General features: G+C 40.1%; 3 protein-coding genes across 4 annotated transcripts; 2 read left to right on the top strand and 1 right to left on the bottom strand.

The window, feature by feature from the left end:
- Positions 1–424: 424 nt before the first annotated feature.
- Positions 425–4,634, top strand: mcur1 (mitochondrial calcium uniporter regulator 1). The gene is made up of 9 exons (XM_041961215.1): positions 425–729; positions 1,481–1,597; positions 1,699–1,802; positions 2,161–2,262; positions 2,392–2,433; positions 2,571–2,642; positions 2,740–2,793; positions 3,472–3,586; positions 4,028–4,634. The coding sequence occupies exons 1-9, from the start codon at positions 486–488 to the stop codon at positions 4,081–4,083; spliced, it is 906 nt and encodes a 301-aa protein (XP_041817149.1). The 5' UTR covers positions 425–485; the 3' UTR covers positions 4,084–4,634.
- A 649-nt stretch (positions 4,635–5,283) lies between these two features.
- dph2 (diphthamide biosynthesis 2) lies at positions 5,284–9,570 on the top strand. Its single transcript, XM_041961214.1, has 7 exons — positions 5,284–5,377; positions 5,858–6,034; positions 6,227–6,339; positions 6,797–7,017; positions 7,362–8,042; positions 8,810–8,992; positions 9,173–9,570. The coding sequence occupies exons 2-7, from the start codon at positions 5,885–5,887 to the stop codon at positions 9,298–9,300; spliced, it is 1,476 nt and encodes a 491-aa protein (XP_041817148.1). The 5' UTR covers positions 5,284–5,377; positions 5,858–5,884; the 3' UTR covers positions 9,301–9,570.
- On the bottom strand, positions 9,016–14,327 carry ncf2 (neutrophil cytosolic factor 2). 2 transcript variants are annotated; one of them, XM_041961212.1, is made up of 15 exons: positions 14,117–14,327; positions 13,813–13,895; positions 13,621–13,729; positions 13,176–13,310; positions 12,573–12,680; positions 12,262–12,321; positions 11,875–11,918; positions 11,454–11,595; positions 11,233–11,298; positions 11,046–11,100; positions 10,852–10,895; positions 10,561–10,709; positions 10,365–10,476; positions 9,846–9,963; positions 9,016–9,743 (listed from the first exon to the last, which is right to left on the bottom strand). In XM_041961212.1, the coding sequence occupies exons 1-15, from the start codon at positions 14,288–14,290 to the stop codon at positions 9,652–9,654; spliced, it is 1,491 nt and encodes a 496-aa protein (XP_041817146.1). In that variant the 5' UTR covers positions 14,291–14,327; the 3' UTR covers positions 9,016–9,651. The 2 variants fall into 2 exon arrangements, with proteins under 2 accessions (XP_041817146.1, XP_041817147.1); XM_041961213.1 differs by having other exon boundaries at positions 13,813–13,881; positions 14,117–14,267.
- Positions 14,328–14,470: the final 143 nt, after the last annotated feature.

Here is a 14,470-nt window from a genome sequence, read left to right on the forward strand (position 1 = left end):
TATAATATTCACAGACCCCCCCCCCCCCCCCCCCCCCACCACACACACACACACACCACACACACACACACACACACACTCACACTCATGTATTCCAGACAATACATGTAATGAAAAGTAAATTCAGATTTTCTTTTTTTTTGTGCGTTAGAATAAATGAATGGTGGGCCTACCCCGTGTTGTGTGGTGAATGAGAATGATCATTGCAACATCTGCTCTCTTATCTGATTAAAAAAAAAAAAAAAAAAAAAAAACGTTGAATTTGTTTTATTTGACACGGGATTGGCCACACCGGTACAACGGTGTAAGAAGGATTTGTGCTTTATTTTGAAGGGAAGTGCCGGAAGTTAAGAGTTCAAATCTCTTATTGTGTCTACCTTGACGGCAGAGACTCGGTGAAAAAGTCACAATGCGGCTGCGGCAGCGACAGTCTTGGGGTGTCCATAGACGGAAGTGCGGCTGCTGGTGAAACACCAGCTTCAACAATGGTACTTCAGCAGTGTCACTCGCGATTCAAAGTTTTTGGAGTGAACCACCCAGAAAAGTGGCATGACCTTTGTGTCACTCAAAACAGAGTTAGCAGTTCTGTGCCAGCTCCGTCGAGCATTCAGACCCCGACCACAGCGCCGTGTGCCCGGCGCGTCGCTCCGCCTTTCAGCGGCCCGGAGACGCCGCTGTGGAGGAGACGAGCTCCCGGACTGGAGGCTGCGCGTCTACCCGCAGCAAGAGGTAACTGGCTCTCTTTACTAACAGCGCAAGTATGGCAGCTGCGGGACATTTGTGCTTGAAAGCAGTGACGTTACCAAAGTGGCGCAAGTTAAAGCTGCGTTTATGTCTTGTTGTGTTTTAACCTACGCGTCAGAAGACCACTAAGAGTGTAACACCTGTCATTTACAGAGTAATAACTCTCTGCATCACGTCCTTTGATGTGCTTCTTTTCTGAATTTCAAAATAAAAGTCCTCAGGCTTCACACAGTGAGGGAACTGTTGAGTGCAGCTGTGGCGATTTCTCAGCAAACCCTCCAACTACTAACTTCTACAGTTCCCTCAGCTCACTGTTAGAGATCTCTAAAGCCAGACCCCAATGCTTAATGTTGTCAGTAGAAACCTTTGCCCACATCCCACAGTGTTCTCATAATATGGAACAGGGCCTCCCGACCTTCCAGGTGTGTCACCACCACATGTTGTTATCGTTGTGTTTTTGAATGTGAATGTTTTATTAAGCTTACTATCTAGAAATGCTTTATGTGGTTGACATTTGCGACTCTGGTTCAACCTGTCCTGACCCACATCCCGGTCGTTGTTGTTGTCGATGGATATCATTTTGATGATACACACGACATTAACATTTTCATAAGTGCATGTATACACACAGTGTATGTCACAGAAAAGACAGGAAGAGAAAAGTAATATTTCTCCAATTCCAGTTAATGTTTACTTTCCTGGATGATCATTCTCATCCTCTTATCATTGATTTCAGAGCTCAGCACCTCCATCCGAGTATTCCAGTATGACCTGAAACCAGGTGAAGCAAAGTCTGAGAGCGGGAGGCTTTTGTTTGACACGCACGCCGTAGTGCGACTCTTTGAGGAAAACGGTTCGGCTTCTTTTGTCACCTCAAGCAAACGTCACAATATTACTGCTTTGTTAATAACAAGCTGTTGATTTTCCTCATATATAAACATTTTTCATGAACAGGCTTCACGACTCAGCAGGCTGAGGTGCTGGTTAAGATACTGGTGAGGATGACAAACTCTAACATGGATGTCATCTATAGTGACATGGTGACCAAAGTGCAGCAGGTGAGACTGTAGGGGGGCTGTATCGTACATTTACTGTAAGCACGATGTCAGCACCTGTTTGTTTCTTCTCTGTGTATCACCTGTGCCTCTCGTCCCCGAAAGGTCACTGAGCCAAGATCGCTGTTTATCCTCCACAGCACATTTATGAGCTGCAAAGATGATGTTTTTCACCATTTTCTGATATTTTATGGATCAAATGAATCGATTTATTGCGGAAATAAGCGACAGATGAATCAGCAATGAAAATAATCGTCAGTTGCAGCCCTGATCCTCAAACCTTTTTAGAGTCCAGATGAGTAATTTGCTTTTGCCTGTTGTTGCTGTCGTAACGTTTGCACTGGTTGTGTGATCTCGGCAGGAGATCATGTTGCAGCGTGTGATGTCTCAAATAGCAGCCGTGAAGAAGGACATGATAATCCTTGAGAAGAGCGAGTTCTCAACTTTACTGGCAGAGAACGAGGTAAGTGTGTTCACTAGCTGTTGCATTGCGTCTGTGCAGCGGTTCTGGTGACCTCCGTCGTCCCGAATTCACATCAATGTTCTTGTTTGTGGTTTACACGACATTTCAACATTACAACATTTCTCCCAGAAACTCAAGATCCAGTTGTTGCAGCTCAAGGTCCAACTGGCTGTAAGTGATTATTCTGATCTACTCAGATCAGTTTATGTCCAAGTTTTATGGTAGAAGTATTCTTTAAGTGTTTCATCACCTTTTTTCCGCAGTGTGGTCATGACTTTCCTTTGCCTGTCTCCATTCCCACATTGCAGGATGTCATGAATAAAGTTCGCTCAGACACAATTTTGGACATGAATTTGGAGAAAAGCCGTGTAAAAGAACTGGTAAGTGTGTTTCTTTCTTTGAAATTACAGATGACTGAATCATCAAAACGCGATGTTTAAAATGACACCTTTTCTAAATAAGACTTTTTTTTTTCAGAAAGCAGAGCACGAGAAGAAGCTTCTGGAAACGCGAACTGAAATTATGGAAATGGTTTGTACCTGTGCAGGACACCTACAGTACACGTTTCCTGTCTTCTCCTTTTTAGTTCATGGTAATGGACATAATGGATGATCACAGGCCAGACAGTGATACAGCAGACGGGGTCAGGTATCGGTATGATAGGCTACAACGCTGGTTCTCAACCTTTTTCCTTCATTGACCCCTTTTCTATCACTGTGTAAACAGAAGACCCCTGACCAAGAGACGTATTTTATGGATATTTCATATTATGTTCAATGAATAACAACAACAGCAAAGAACAACTGATAAACGGCACAATGGACCCAAATAGTGAACTCAATAACTGCAGGAAGTTAGTGTAAAACAAGCGATTTGGATGAATTTTATGTTGGTTATTTCCTGTGAATATTGCATCAGACATTAGTTTTCCTGATCCTTTTAAAAGCTTTTTATACTATTCTCTGTTTTAATTTTTTATCATTTTTAACAGTCATACGTTCTTAATGGGCTTCTTTTTTGACAAAATCAGTTTTTTCTTCTCCCTGACATCGTTCTATTAGCTCTTTGGTTGTTTTAACTGGGTACTTTTCTAGTGTGGTGAATGTAGTTTTTTGTTCAGGTCTTCACTGCGTCCTTATCCTGTGAGATTTTGTTTGAATTTAGCTGCGGTTTTCCTTTAACACCTGTGTCTAACTTCGTTTTTTACAGACTGCAGAGCAAGATCGTCATTTAACTCAGACCAACATGAAAATAGACACTGAAGTGGCTGGTTTGAAAACCATGTTAGAGTCTCATAAGCTGGATACTATAAAGTACCTCGCAGGTAAGGACGTGGCACCTAATCAGACTCAGCATTCACAGCCTTGAGAAGTCAGATAATTACATTTTGATGTCAGTTGTGCAGAGTCTTAGTTGTAGTGGGGAAGAAGCTGTTTTTAAAGTGGGGTCTTTAGGGGGGTCAGGGACCTGAAACCCCCCACAGGAGCCACACAGGCTTAAAATGCAACATGGTTCCTTTATCCTTCATGCATGTTAAATGCAGTAGATAGATTAGCAATACTGCTCATCTTACTCATATGGGTACAACTGATCATTCATTCATTTAAAACAAACTCAATACATCAACGTGCTAATGTTGACAGCCCTGGTTTAAACTTAAAGTGTGAGGAAGCTGAATTTTCAGCTGTTTAGAAGTAGTTTTCCATCACTGTGACTCACTGACGCCTGTAGACTAATGATTGATCCATGTTCTATTCTCTTTCAGGTTCAGTGTTCACCTGTCTCACTGTGGTCTTGGGTTTCTACCGTATTTGGATGTAGACCGGAATATAACTATGATTTTCATTCAACCCTGGTAACACTTGAACTTTCAATATATCTCCTCTCTCACATTGGAAAGTTTGCATTTATTGCTTCTTATTCTTATGTGAGAGGTAGCGGGCTCCGCCACCAGATAGCTGGTGGAAGTTTTTGAAATAATGAAATTTTGACTCTTAGATTATCTAACCCCCACAGAGCTGAGGCCAATCATTTTTTGGCTGCCGGAAACATTGTTGATTAATGTACTCATCATTAAAAATATTTTGAAATGACCAATTTTATTCTGACAGGAATTTTCTGTCACCTGCATTCAAAGAAATGTTCTGCAGACAATTTAATACTGACCTCTTATTCAGATAATACTGTTTGAAAGTGAAGTTTTTAACATTATGTATTTATTTTGTATATGTATATATCAAGCTGATGATTTCGACCACTCTGTATTATCACAGATATTTAACTTGTATCTATCTTTCTGCCTTGTGGTTTCAGAAATGTTTTAACAAGACTGATTGAATGATATTATTTCAATAAAATGAATTGTCAACAAATGTAAACTTTGTGCCGACATATGAAGTGTCTCTTTCCTTTTGTGTAGGGACACATTCGATGGTGTTGTTGGGAACTGGCCATGACAATATGCTCCAGTATTAAGATAAGATAAGATAAGATAAAATGGATTTTATTAATCCCCAGCCAGGAAAATTTGGGTATTACAGGCAGCAGGTAAGAAAAATTGCCGTAAAAATACACTACCAAAAATTATATGAAGTTTCACAGATTTTACAAAACTTGCACAAAGGCGGATAAGGTGACTACAGCATTTATAATATCACAGTAATAAATATATTTATGTCACAGAGGAATACCAGTATGTACAGATAGGTAGAGTACTGAACGAGAATGTATAAAATAATTTTTAACATGTTGATTTACTGTATCTCCTCTGGGTTTCAAATATATATTAGTAATCCATAAGTGATAAGTAACATAATATGTGATTTCACTGTGTATCACAAGTCAGTGATCTGGAGATGTAAGTAAATTTTAGTACCGACAGTAAAAAAAAGAAAAATTTTGAATTGTCTCGATGTATATTAACGCCAGGAAAATTAACAACTAATGAGGCATTCAATTCAGGCGGTTTACCCAGGCTTTTACTTTGAAAAACATTTGAACCGGAACCGTTTTCGTAGTGCAGTTGCAGTAGTGTAGAGTATGCAGTACTGAGTACACGTGTGTAGCTGTCAAAGGAGCGTTTATCCGTCAATACCCACTCCCATGACATTGAATTGTAAGTTTACATGTATGTGGTAATGCAAGTACAAAACACCATAAACTATGAATGATAGTTTGTGCTGAGTTACGTTTTAAACAGACCTGTAGAGTCAAAGCGGCTAGCGGCTAAGCTAATTTAGATAAGGTAACATTACCGCTACGGTAACGTCAGTTGGGTAACGCTAATTTAAGGGGTGGTTAACTATGTTTGACACGATATGTGGCGTTATTTGTAAGAAAATGCCATAGCTTCCGCTTGGAAATGTAATCAGGTGGTTGACTTCATCGTTACGCTCAGTTCAGTAATTCCTGAATGTGTCAGTACTGCCGCTAAGTTTGAGTTGGTTGAGTAAATATGCTTCTCTTTAGTTCAGTCAGGCGTATTTTTCGCCGGTAGAATAAACCATTCAGGATGTCAGAAATGTCACTGATATTTTCATTATGTTGTTTTGTCACCAGCTGTTATGGCGAAATGTGGTTTGTTGTATTTTTGCAGGCACTGTTCGGTGTTTCCTACGCAATAATGGCTGATGCGTTCAGCAGCAGCTCGGAAACGGTAATTCAGCGCGCTGTAGACGTAACGGTGAAGACAAATACCCCTCTGGAAAAGCTGGAAGAGTTGTATCAGATAAAGAAGACGTGCGACTTCATCAATGAGCGTCAGTTTGAAAAGGTGAGCAGCATTTTGACTTTTAATCATGTAAACAGTTTGTAAACAGTCCACTGATATACAGTACGAAAGCAGGAAAGGATAACACAGTTCTTGTTAAAAAGCTTTTGATTAGCTGTTCAGTTTAGCAGATGTCATTAGATCATATACAGGAACGTTTGAAAAGTACTTGTCTGAAGTGCTGAATGTTCACAGGTTGCTCTGCAGTTTCCGGATGAGCTTCTGGTGGATTCAGTTGCAGTAGCAGTGGAGATTGAGAGAAACAGCAATGCCAAGCCATTTATTTTGGGAGATACATCCTATGGCAGGTAACACACTGGGTTCACCTGAGAAAAGTCTTAATTGGTTTGATAATGCACGCATGCTATGTGGCATTGTTAGAGCAAAATCAGGTGGAAAAAGCAGCACCAAGTGGTACCTTTACAGATGTACCTGACAAAGACACATTTTACAGGCTGGTAATACTTTATGTTGAATTTCAAAATTTTGATCCAGAGCACACACGTGATACTTTGAATTTCCAATAGATTTAAGGAGGATATCAAGCTGACAATATACTTATTAGCAGGTGTCGTCAGTGGCTTGTTGAACTTGAAAAGTACTAGCTTTTGCTGCTATAATGTGTAATATATTATATATTATTTTGATGTTTGAGTGAGTCTTTTTTATTTATTTGAGGCTGACAAAACAGGGCTTAAGTGAAATGCTTCATGTGATTTAGTTGACCACTTTTTTAATGAAGGTGTTGTTATGTTTTTTGAGTAGTTGCTGTGTGGACGAGGTAGCAGCAGAGCACGTCGGAGCCGACTGCATTGTGCACTATGGCAGCGCTTGCCTCAGCCCGTCCAAAAGGCTGCCCTTGATGTACGTCTTTGAGAGGAGACCAGTGGATCTTGAGAAGTGCGCTTCTGCCTTCAGAGATCTCTACCCTGACAAGCAGAGTCACATCATCCTCCTCTATGATGTCAACTATGTTCATGCCATAAGTAAGCTATTCTTCAAAGCCCCAATTCCCTTCTATCTGATGTTATGAAAGAGGATTAGAATATTATATATTTATGCCATTATATTGGGTAGATATTCATGTTTATTTAACTTGTCATCATTCAAATCACTGTGTGTAATTCTGCTTGAAAATGAATTAATTAAAGTTGGAGATGTATAGTACAACAAATAAACTATTTTAGTTAATTCGCCTAAGTTAATTTACTACCCGCATCCTCAGTCCATGAGGCACATCCTCAGTTAAGGGAGAAAGAACTGAGGTGTTGCCTATTCACGTGTTTGTTAATGATTACCTGTCAGTAAATACATGTTTTATTTTTTTCAGATGATCTTCAGACACTCCTTTCACCAGAGTATCCAAACCTTGTCATCTCAGAACTTGTTGTTGAAGGGGAGCAGTGCTACAGTCACGGCTGGATTAAAAGACACCGTAATGACACCTGTCTTTCAGAGCGAGAGGTTACCTGTCAGTTTGGAAGACAGCTCTCCTTGAAGAGTGGTTTAAGCATTTCGGATTACAGTATGTTCTATGTAGGCCAAGAGGGAGCAACCCTGAGAAACTTCATGATGACTTGGAATCGCTGCTCATTCTGTTCTTTTGACCCCATAACAATGACGGGGAGGGCTGAGTCAGTAAGTATCAACAGAGCACTGATGAAGCGATATTACGCTATAGAAAGGGCCAAAGATGCCAGTGTGGTCGGCATCCTGGTCGGCACACTCGGAGTGGCCGACTACCTCACCGTCATCGAGCAGTTGAAGGAGACCATCTGCAGAGCTGGCAAGAAGAGCTACATGTTTGCCATGGGGAAACTGAACGTGCCCAAACTAGCAAACTTTCTGGAAATTGACATTTTTGTGCTAATTGCATGTCCTGAGAACTCACTGCTGGACTCAAGTGAGTTCTATAAACCTGTAGTAACGCCATTTGAGATGGAGGTGGCCTGCAATAAGAAGAGGGAGTGGTCAGAGGAATATGTCACAGACTTTCGACATCTCCTGCCAGGTCAGAATGAAATTTTGTCACGTCAGAAATTCCTAAATTAACTTATCAACTTTTTTATGTTAGGGGACTGTAAGAAAGTTATAAACAGGGCCAAAGGGGGAAAAGTTTAGTGTAGGGGGCTCAGACTTTTTTTTTCCTCACCCTAAATGTATATTTCTGTCTTCCCTTGCAGGATTAATAAAAATGATGGCTTTAGTGTGGTGCAGTGGGTCATAAAGGTACCATATGCAGAGGACAATAATTCTGTCTCTGACAAATATATCAGTTTGAAAAACATTAGTACAGGTGGCTTTATAAGATGTTGTACTTACCAAATGTGTCATGTAAAGTTTGCTTATATTATCATTGGAGTTCAGCCTATTATGTAGGCTTTGTTTAAAAATAGAGATGGCTGGGCCATGATTGCCATAGATTTGGAAACTTCTAATATGTCCATTTGTGGCTGCAGTGAATATTACTCCATTGATATATGTTTGAAGTAGATTACACCATCTTCATTTCTTTATGCTTCTCCTTTTTAGTTATTAATGGTGAAAGGATTTGTACCTACTCGGTACTACATCTGGAGATGTTAAGCAGAGGGTTTTGCATTTTTTCAAAGGAAGGTTCCAGAGAAATGACTAAAAATATTGAAAAGTGAAATATAGGATTCAACCCCCCTTTCCACCCCAGTAATTTTCATACAGTCCCTAATTCAAATAGTCAGAAGCCTCATGAAGGCTGTTGAAGTCTTTTTCTATGCTAATTGTTTCTAAAACTTGCACCAGGTGGACGGAGCCATGTGCCTTTGGCTGATCGGCAGGAGGACGGCGAGGAGACTGACGTGTCTTTAATCACAGGAGCTCTGCGAAGCCACAATCTGCTGCTCAGTGAGCCTGCAGAGTCCTCGTGTGGCTCCTCTGTGGTCCTCAGGAACCAGACGCTGACTGTCGCCAACACCAACTCAGCTGGTGTGTTGCATATAAGACAACGTTAGCTTCAATTTCCATACATCCATGAGTTTATTGTAGAGTTTCACACACATGCAGTAATTGTTACACCTTGTGCATGTGAGCATTTCTCAAAACAACACAGTGGAACAAACACACATCTGAAAGGCTACGCGACACATTTATGCTTTCTCTTTTCAGCATCTTTCCTGGCAGAACGAAGCTGGCGTGGCTTAGAGCAGAAGTTGGGAGAGACACCTGTGGTGAAGGCAGGAAAGGGCAGGAAAGGCATAGCTATTGCCTATGAAGAGGAAGGAACGTCTTCATGATAAATTAATTCACAAGACTCCAGTATTTCATCATGTCTGCCTGTGCATATTGCTGGAAACTGCAAGTTAAAATAGATATCACTGGCTTTGTGCATTACTTGCTGAATCACAGAATGATTTTGTCCAATGTTACAACTTGTCAAAGGTATTGTGGTCATGTGAAGAAGAGGTTTATTTTAAAGAAAATATGTTTAAGAATAATCTTAATAAAGAATATGTAGGCCCTGACTAATCAACTTTAACTGATTATAAGATGGTTTTGATAGATGATACCTGACCACTTTTCTGCTTTGCCACTTCTCTGTATTACAGGCTTTGGTATGTTTTCTGTCTTACATTTATTAATTTAAACTACTGGTCATTGACAGGAACTTCTTCCACAAAGGATGCAGGGAATATACCAGTATTCCCATTACATTTCCCCTCCCACCAATCCTGGTTAACTAAAGAGAAAGAAGAAATTACAAATTAGAATCATATTTCCTGGACCAATCACACTATTTTCAATATTTGGGATATATATGTACAAAAGAATGGAGACTCACCTCTAGAGAGGAATGTGATCGTATCACCTTGATGAAAACTGAGATCCTCTGGATTTGACGACTCATAGGAATGAAGAGCAACCAAGTGAATCTCAGTCAGTGGCTTTCCATCAGTTTGCTAAAAACAAAACGCACACAGATAATCATTCTCTGCTCAGTTGTTTTGAGAGTCCTTGAAATCGTGTCCATCTCATGCACTAGTGTACTGCAGGGGTGCTCGACTGGAGGACCGCCGTCATGATTGAAGATGAAACACATCTGTATGACTGATGAAGACAGTGGTGTCCAAATGTTTTTTCCCCCTGGGAGTCTTTTTACCGTGAAGCACCTGACTCAGCTGTGTATTGCTGGTGTGTGAAGAACCCTGTCACATCTGTATGAGGTTGCTAAGAGTTTAAATAGAACACCATATATCAGGAAGATCCTAAAGTAGTAAGGTTTCATTCATGAAACCATATCAGGAAACTGCCATGTCAACCAGAATAAGTGTTTTTTGTGAGGCAATAGATCATCACTTACCTCTTTGGTGTGACACCACAAGGTGATGCGCCTGCCGCTGGTACAACTCCACACACTTTCCATTTCTGTGTTGACATCAATTACACTTTCTGCAGTTGCCTCGGAGGTTAGACTAAATCGAACAGAAGGATTGAATTTAGCTCAGTAGCACGATAAACCGATTAAACTGGACTTTTTCCTAAAACGTGCATCATACCTCAAGGTGATTGCAGTAGAAGGTAGATTCAGTTTTTTACTGATTTTCTCAATCAGTATGGCATAGGGAGACCCAGGTGGCACTGACACAGCAAAGTTGAATGTGAATCGGACTTTGACAATACATGAATTGTCAGTAGACTGTGCATCCTGGTAATAATGAAAGGACACACTGGTGGAATTAAGTGGTCACAAATCAGACACCAAACCAACCTGGAACACTTAACATGTTGGCACATTTTGTGGTATAAAGGTGCAACATAGTCATGATCGAGGATTTGACTCAACATACCTTAAGTTGTGTGTTTCCATTGCTGCTATCACGAGGAGTAAGACCTTAAATACACATTTAAAAAAAAGTTTTGTTATATGGCTCAAATTGTAGTTGCAAATGCATTCTTTTGTTGGTCAAATGCAATAATATTTAGCACCAGTTGGAGAGGGTGTTGTTTTAGTTTGCTTAAGCTGTGCGTCAGACAAGTCTACCTTGTTTCCTTTCAGGTCTGGCCGGTGGTTCTCGACTTGGAGACTGAGGTATTCCCTGTCCATGATTAATACCATTAAAATAAAGCAATTCAAAGTGCAAAAATAAAGATGCAATTGCATCATACGACAAAACCAGAGCAAAAAAAAAAAAAACACATTTCATAGAAAAATAAATTCAGTTTCTTACCTCATTCTGTTTAGAAGCCAAGGAGATCTCCAAACGCTCCAGGTAATTGTACGGAACAAGTCCCCTCTATAATTGACATGCCGATGATCAATACTCTCAACTGACAGTAACATGATATGAATCGCCTTGGTATGTCATGAATAATAGAATGAATACATATTTCCTAAAAAGAAAAACACAAGTGCTAACTGGAGGTATTGAGAGATGCACAGACTACCCACTCTCTCATTGAAGACCACAGACGCCCAGTTGTCATCACCCCTCTGCAGAACAAACACAATGTTTCCCGGCACTACGGCCAACTCATCACTGGTCTCAGGAACAAACTCAAACATGACAGTGTGTGGTTCTCCCTCTAAAGCTCTGTGGAGACAGGACACATCCACATGGTCTTGATCTTCATAATCTTAATTATTACTGTGGAATAATGCATTTCTGTCCAGCTGTTCTATTGCTAACAATTCTACAATGATTCAACATTTTTGCTTTATGCTCTCCCCCCTTTTTTTCCTCTCTAAAAAAGGGAAAGAGCTGATTTTTTTTCTATGTTACACATCCTCTGGGGGAATCCATCACTATCTCAAAATTATATATGTATTTAGAGAGCCTCAGATTTACACAACTTCAAAGTGAGTGTTCTACCTTAGAACCTCGGGTTCTTTTGGACGAGTTGGACCGTCTTTGACCTGCCAGATGTGAACAAAAATACATGGTCTTTTAGTAAAAAAAAAAAAAAAATCTAACTGTAGTTCTTGACATGGTGACGTGTGGTATCTCATTAAGAGCTCTTGATGGTAAGATAGAGCAGAAAATGTCTTGAATGCCTAAATAAAATGCAGCATGTGATTCATCAACGCTGCCTTGCATCATTGTCACCATAGTGCCTCTTAAGGTTTTAAAATCTTGGATCTATTCTATATTTTTGATGCAGCAGACACAAACGTAATAAGCTAATAATAACACACTGAGTTCTTTGTCATCAGGTTGTTTTGTTGTTTCTGTTTTTCCAAAGAAGAGCAAACATGTCACCTGTGGCTGTAATGGGGCAAATCCAGAGAACTGGTCCTGAGGAATGACAGAGGCAACAACCTGAAGATGACAGAGAAGAAATGTCAGTCAAATAATGAGTAGTAGAATAAATGTTATTATATAGTTATTGTTTTCTACAAAGTGATCTCACATTTAACCATCTTCTGAAAAAGTAAGTTGTTTATAAAAGATAAAATCAGACTAAGTGACTGATATTTTACTGAATTAGATGAGCTGTACATATCACAGTAATGAATAATGGAGTACCGAGTGTGACCAATGCAGAGGTCTGTCATCTGATATATTATTACCTTGGCTTTGCCCAGGTAGTCCTTCTTCTCCAGCTCAGCCACATAGTGCTTATTTGGCTTAAAGAGCATTTTTGATGGGAACTCGACTGGTTTGAAAAGTTTTTGTTTCTGTCGGTGAAAGTGAGCCACAAGAGATAATGTTCATCAAGCATTTCTGACATGAAAGTGAATTCTCCTTCAGTGGCTAATGCAGTTGCTAATCAATAAATAGAGCATCACTTTGAGTCACACCAGTGTACACAAATGGCACTCTCCACGCCTTATCCTCAACCCTTCACTGATTAGGCTGATATTTATGTATATATTTGCAAACACACTGGCTGATATAGAGCCTTTATTAATAATTGGTAACTGGCAAGTGAATGTGATGCAAAGAGCGATTAAAAAGCCTTAGCTGTAGGTGGGTGCATCAACTGTCTCTGAAGCTGCCATCCCACCCAAAAAGTTTGTTTACACTCTGACGAAAATACACTTATGAAGAAAAGCTAAATTCTTATTCTTTACCATGAATATGATCGCGATTAAAGGTATTGAATAACTGCACAAAACGCGTTACTTGTAGCTTAAATTCCGAGTTTTTGTCACGACTGCATGTTGACTGACCAGGGTGGATTGCAGAGCTCTGTCGATCATATTGAGTTTAGCATCTGTTTTGTAGTCGAGAGCCTTCACAAGCTTTTCCTGGGCTTTTTCCCAGTTACCCAGCTGAGCCTCAGCCAGGGCCATATTGTGGAGAACCTGCAGAAGGAAGCATTTAGAAGCTTGTCACTATTTTAATCCCTCAAGCAGACCACAGAATTGAGAATAGTACCTGAGCCTCTGTTATTTTTTAAGCATTATAATGGCAAACCATTGGATTTTAACATCAAATAAGTATTTAGGGGCATGTTAGAAAAGAGTGTTCAAAATGAATGTATTCTAAGTCTCTAAACCGTAGTAGCAGAGAGGATTTATAGGAATGGTCTTAAGTGGTCTAATAATTTGTAAATGACATAATACGGAGCCTTAACAAGAATTGTTAAATGACTGGAGGCTTTCAAATACTTACTTCACATGCGTATAATTTGTATCTGAGGCCAAGAGCTTTGTAATCTATCAGCTGGTTGCCTCTTAGTGTTTTGAAGGCATGCTGGAAATCAGATGCACTCTCCTCATACCTTTGAACAGAAATAATCCAGTTAATAACTTTTGCATGAAAAATGAATGTGGCCGTTTTATTGAGATGGTCGGTGTGTCTTGCCTCATCTGTCTGTAAAATGTGATTCCTCTTTGAAAGAAGGCAACAGCCAAATGCTCATCCTTGCGTATGCTGCAATCAAAGGCCTGAGAAACATTAGAAAATAGAGTAACTTCCTCTAGAAGAAAAGAGAAACAGTAAACGCTACTTCTTCTTTCACAGTGACTTGCACTTTCAGAAAATTATAAAAGCTACTGCAAAACATGACCACATTTTATCCACTACATCTTAAGACTTTCCTTTTTGATGAGTGATATTTCAAAATATTTCTGTGTAGTTTGCATTTTACCAACAACTGGCAGCATACCTTTTCAGCAGCATCCAGGTCTTTGTTAAGAAGATGGAGACAGCCAATGTCAAAACAAATTTTGGAGTTTGGTTCTCGGATAGACAGGAAAATCCTGAGTGCTTCTGAGAAATCCTCTCTGTCAACACACGTTACAGCCTCATCCCACTGCCGCAGGGTGTCCAGGAAAGACATAGTCGCAGGACAGGAGTGCACTGAGTTACAGACCAGATTCAGGAAGCTCTTCTCATTTGTACCAGGGAGATCAGGAAGTGTGATGATGACACTGTCATTGTTGGTACATTTATATTGCGCCGCCACCAGGCCCAGTGGTTGTTGCTTTTCCCCCTACGTGGTTCTCTGGCATCTATGGAG

The sequence above is a fragment of the Chelmon rostratus genome, chromosome 20 (assembly GCF_017976325.1).
Source record: "Chelmon rostratus isolate fCheRos1 chromosome 20, fCheRos1.pri, whole genome shotgun sequence".
Taxonomy (NCBI): domain Eukaryota; kingdom Metazoa; phylum Chordata; class Actinopteri; order Chaetodontiformes; family Chaetodontidae; genus Chelmon; species Chelmon rostratus.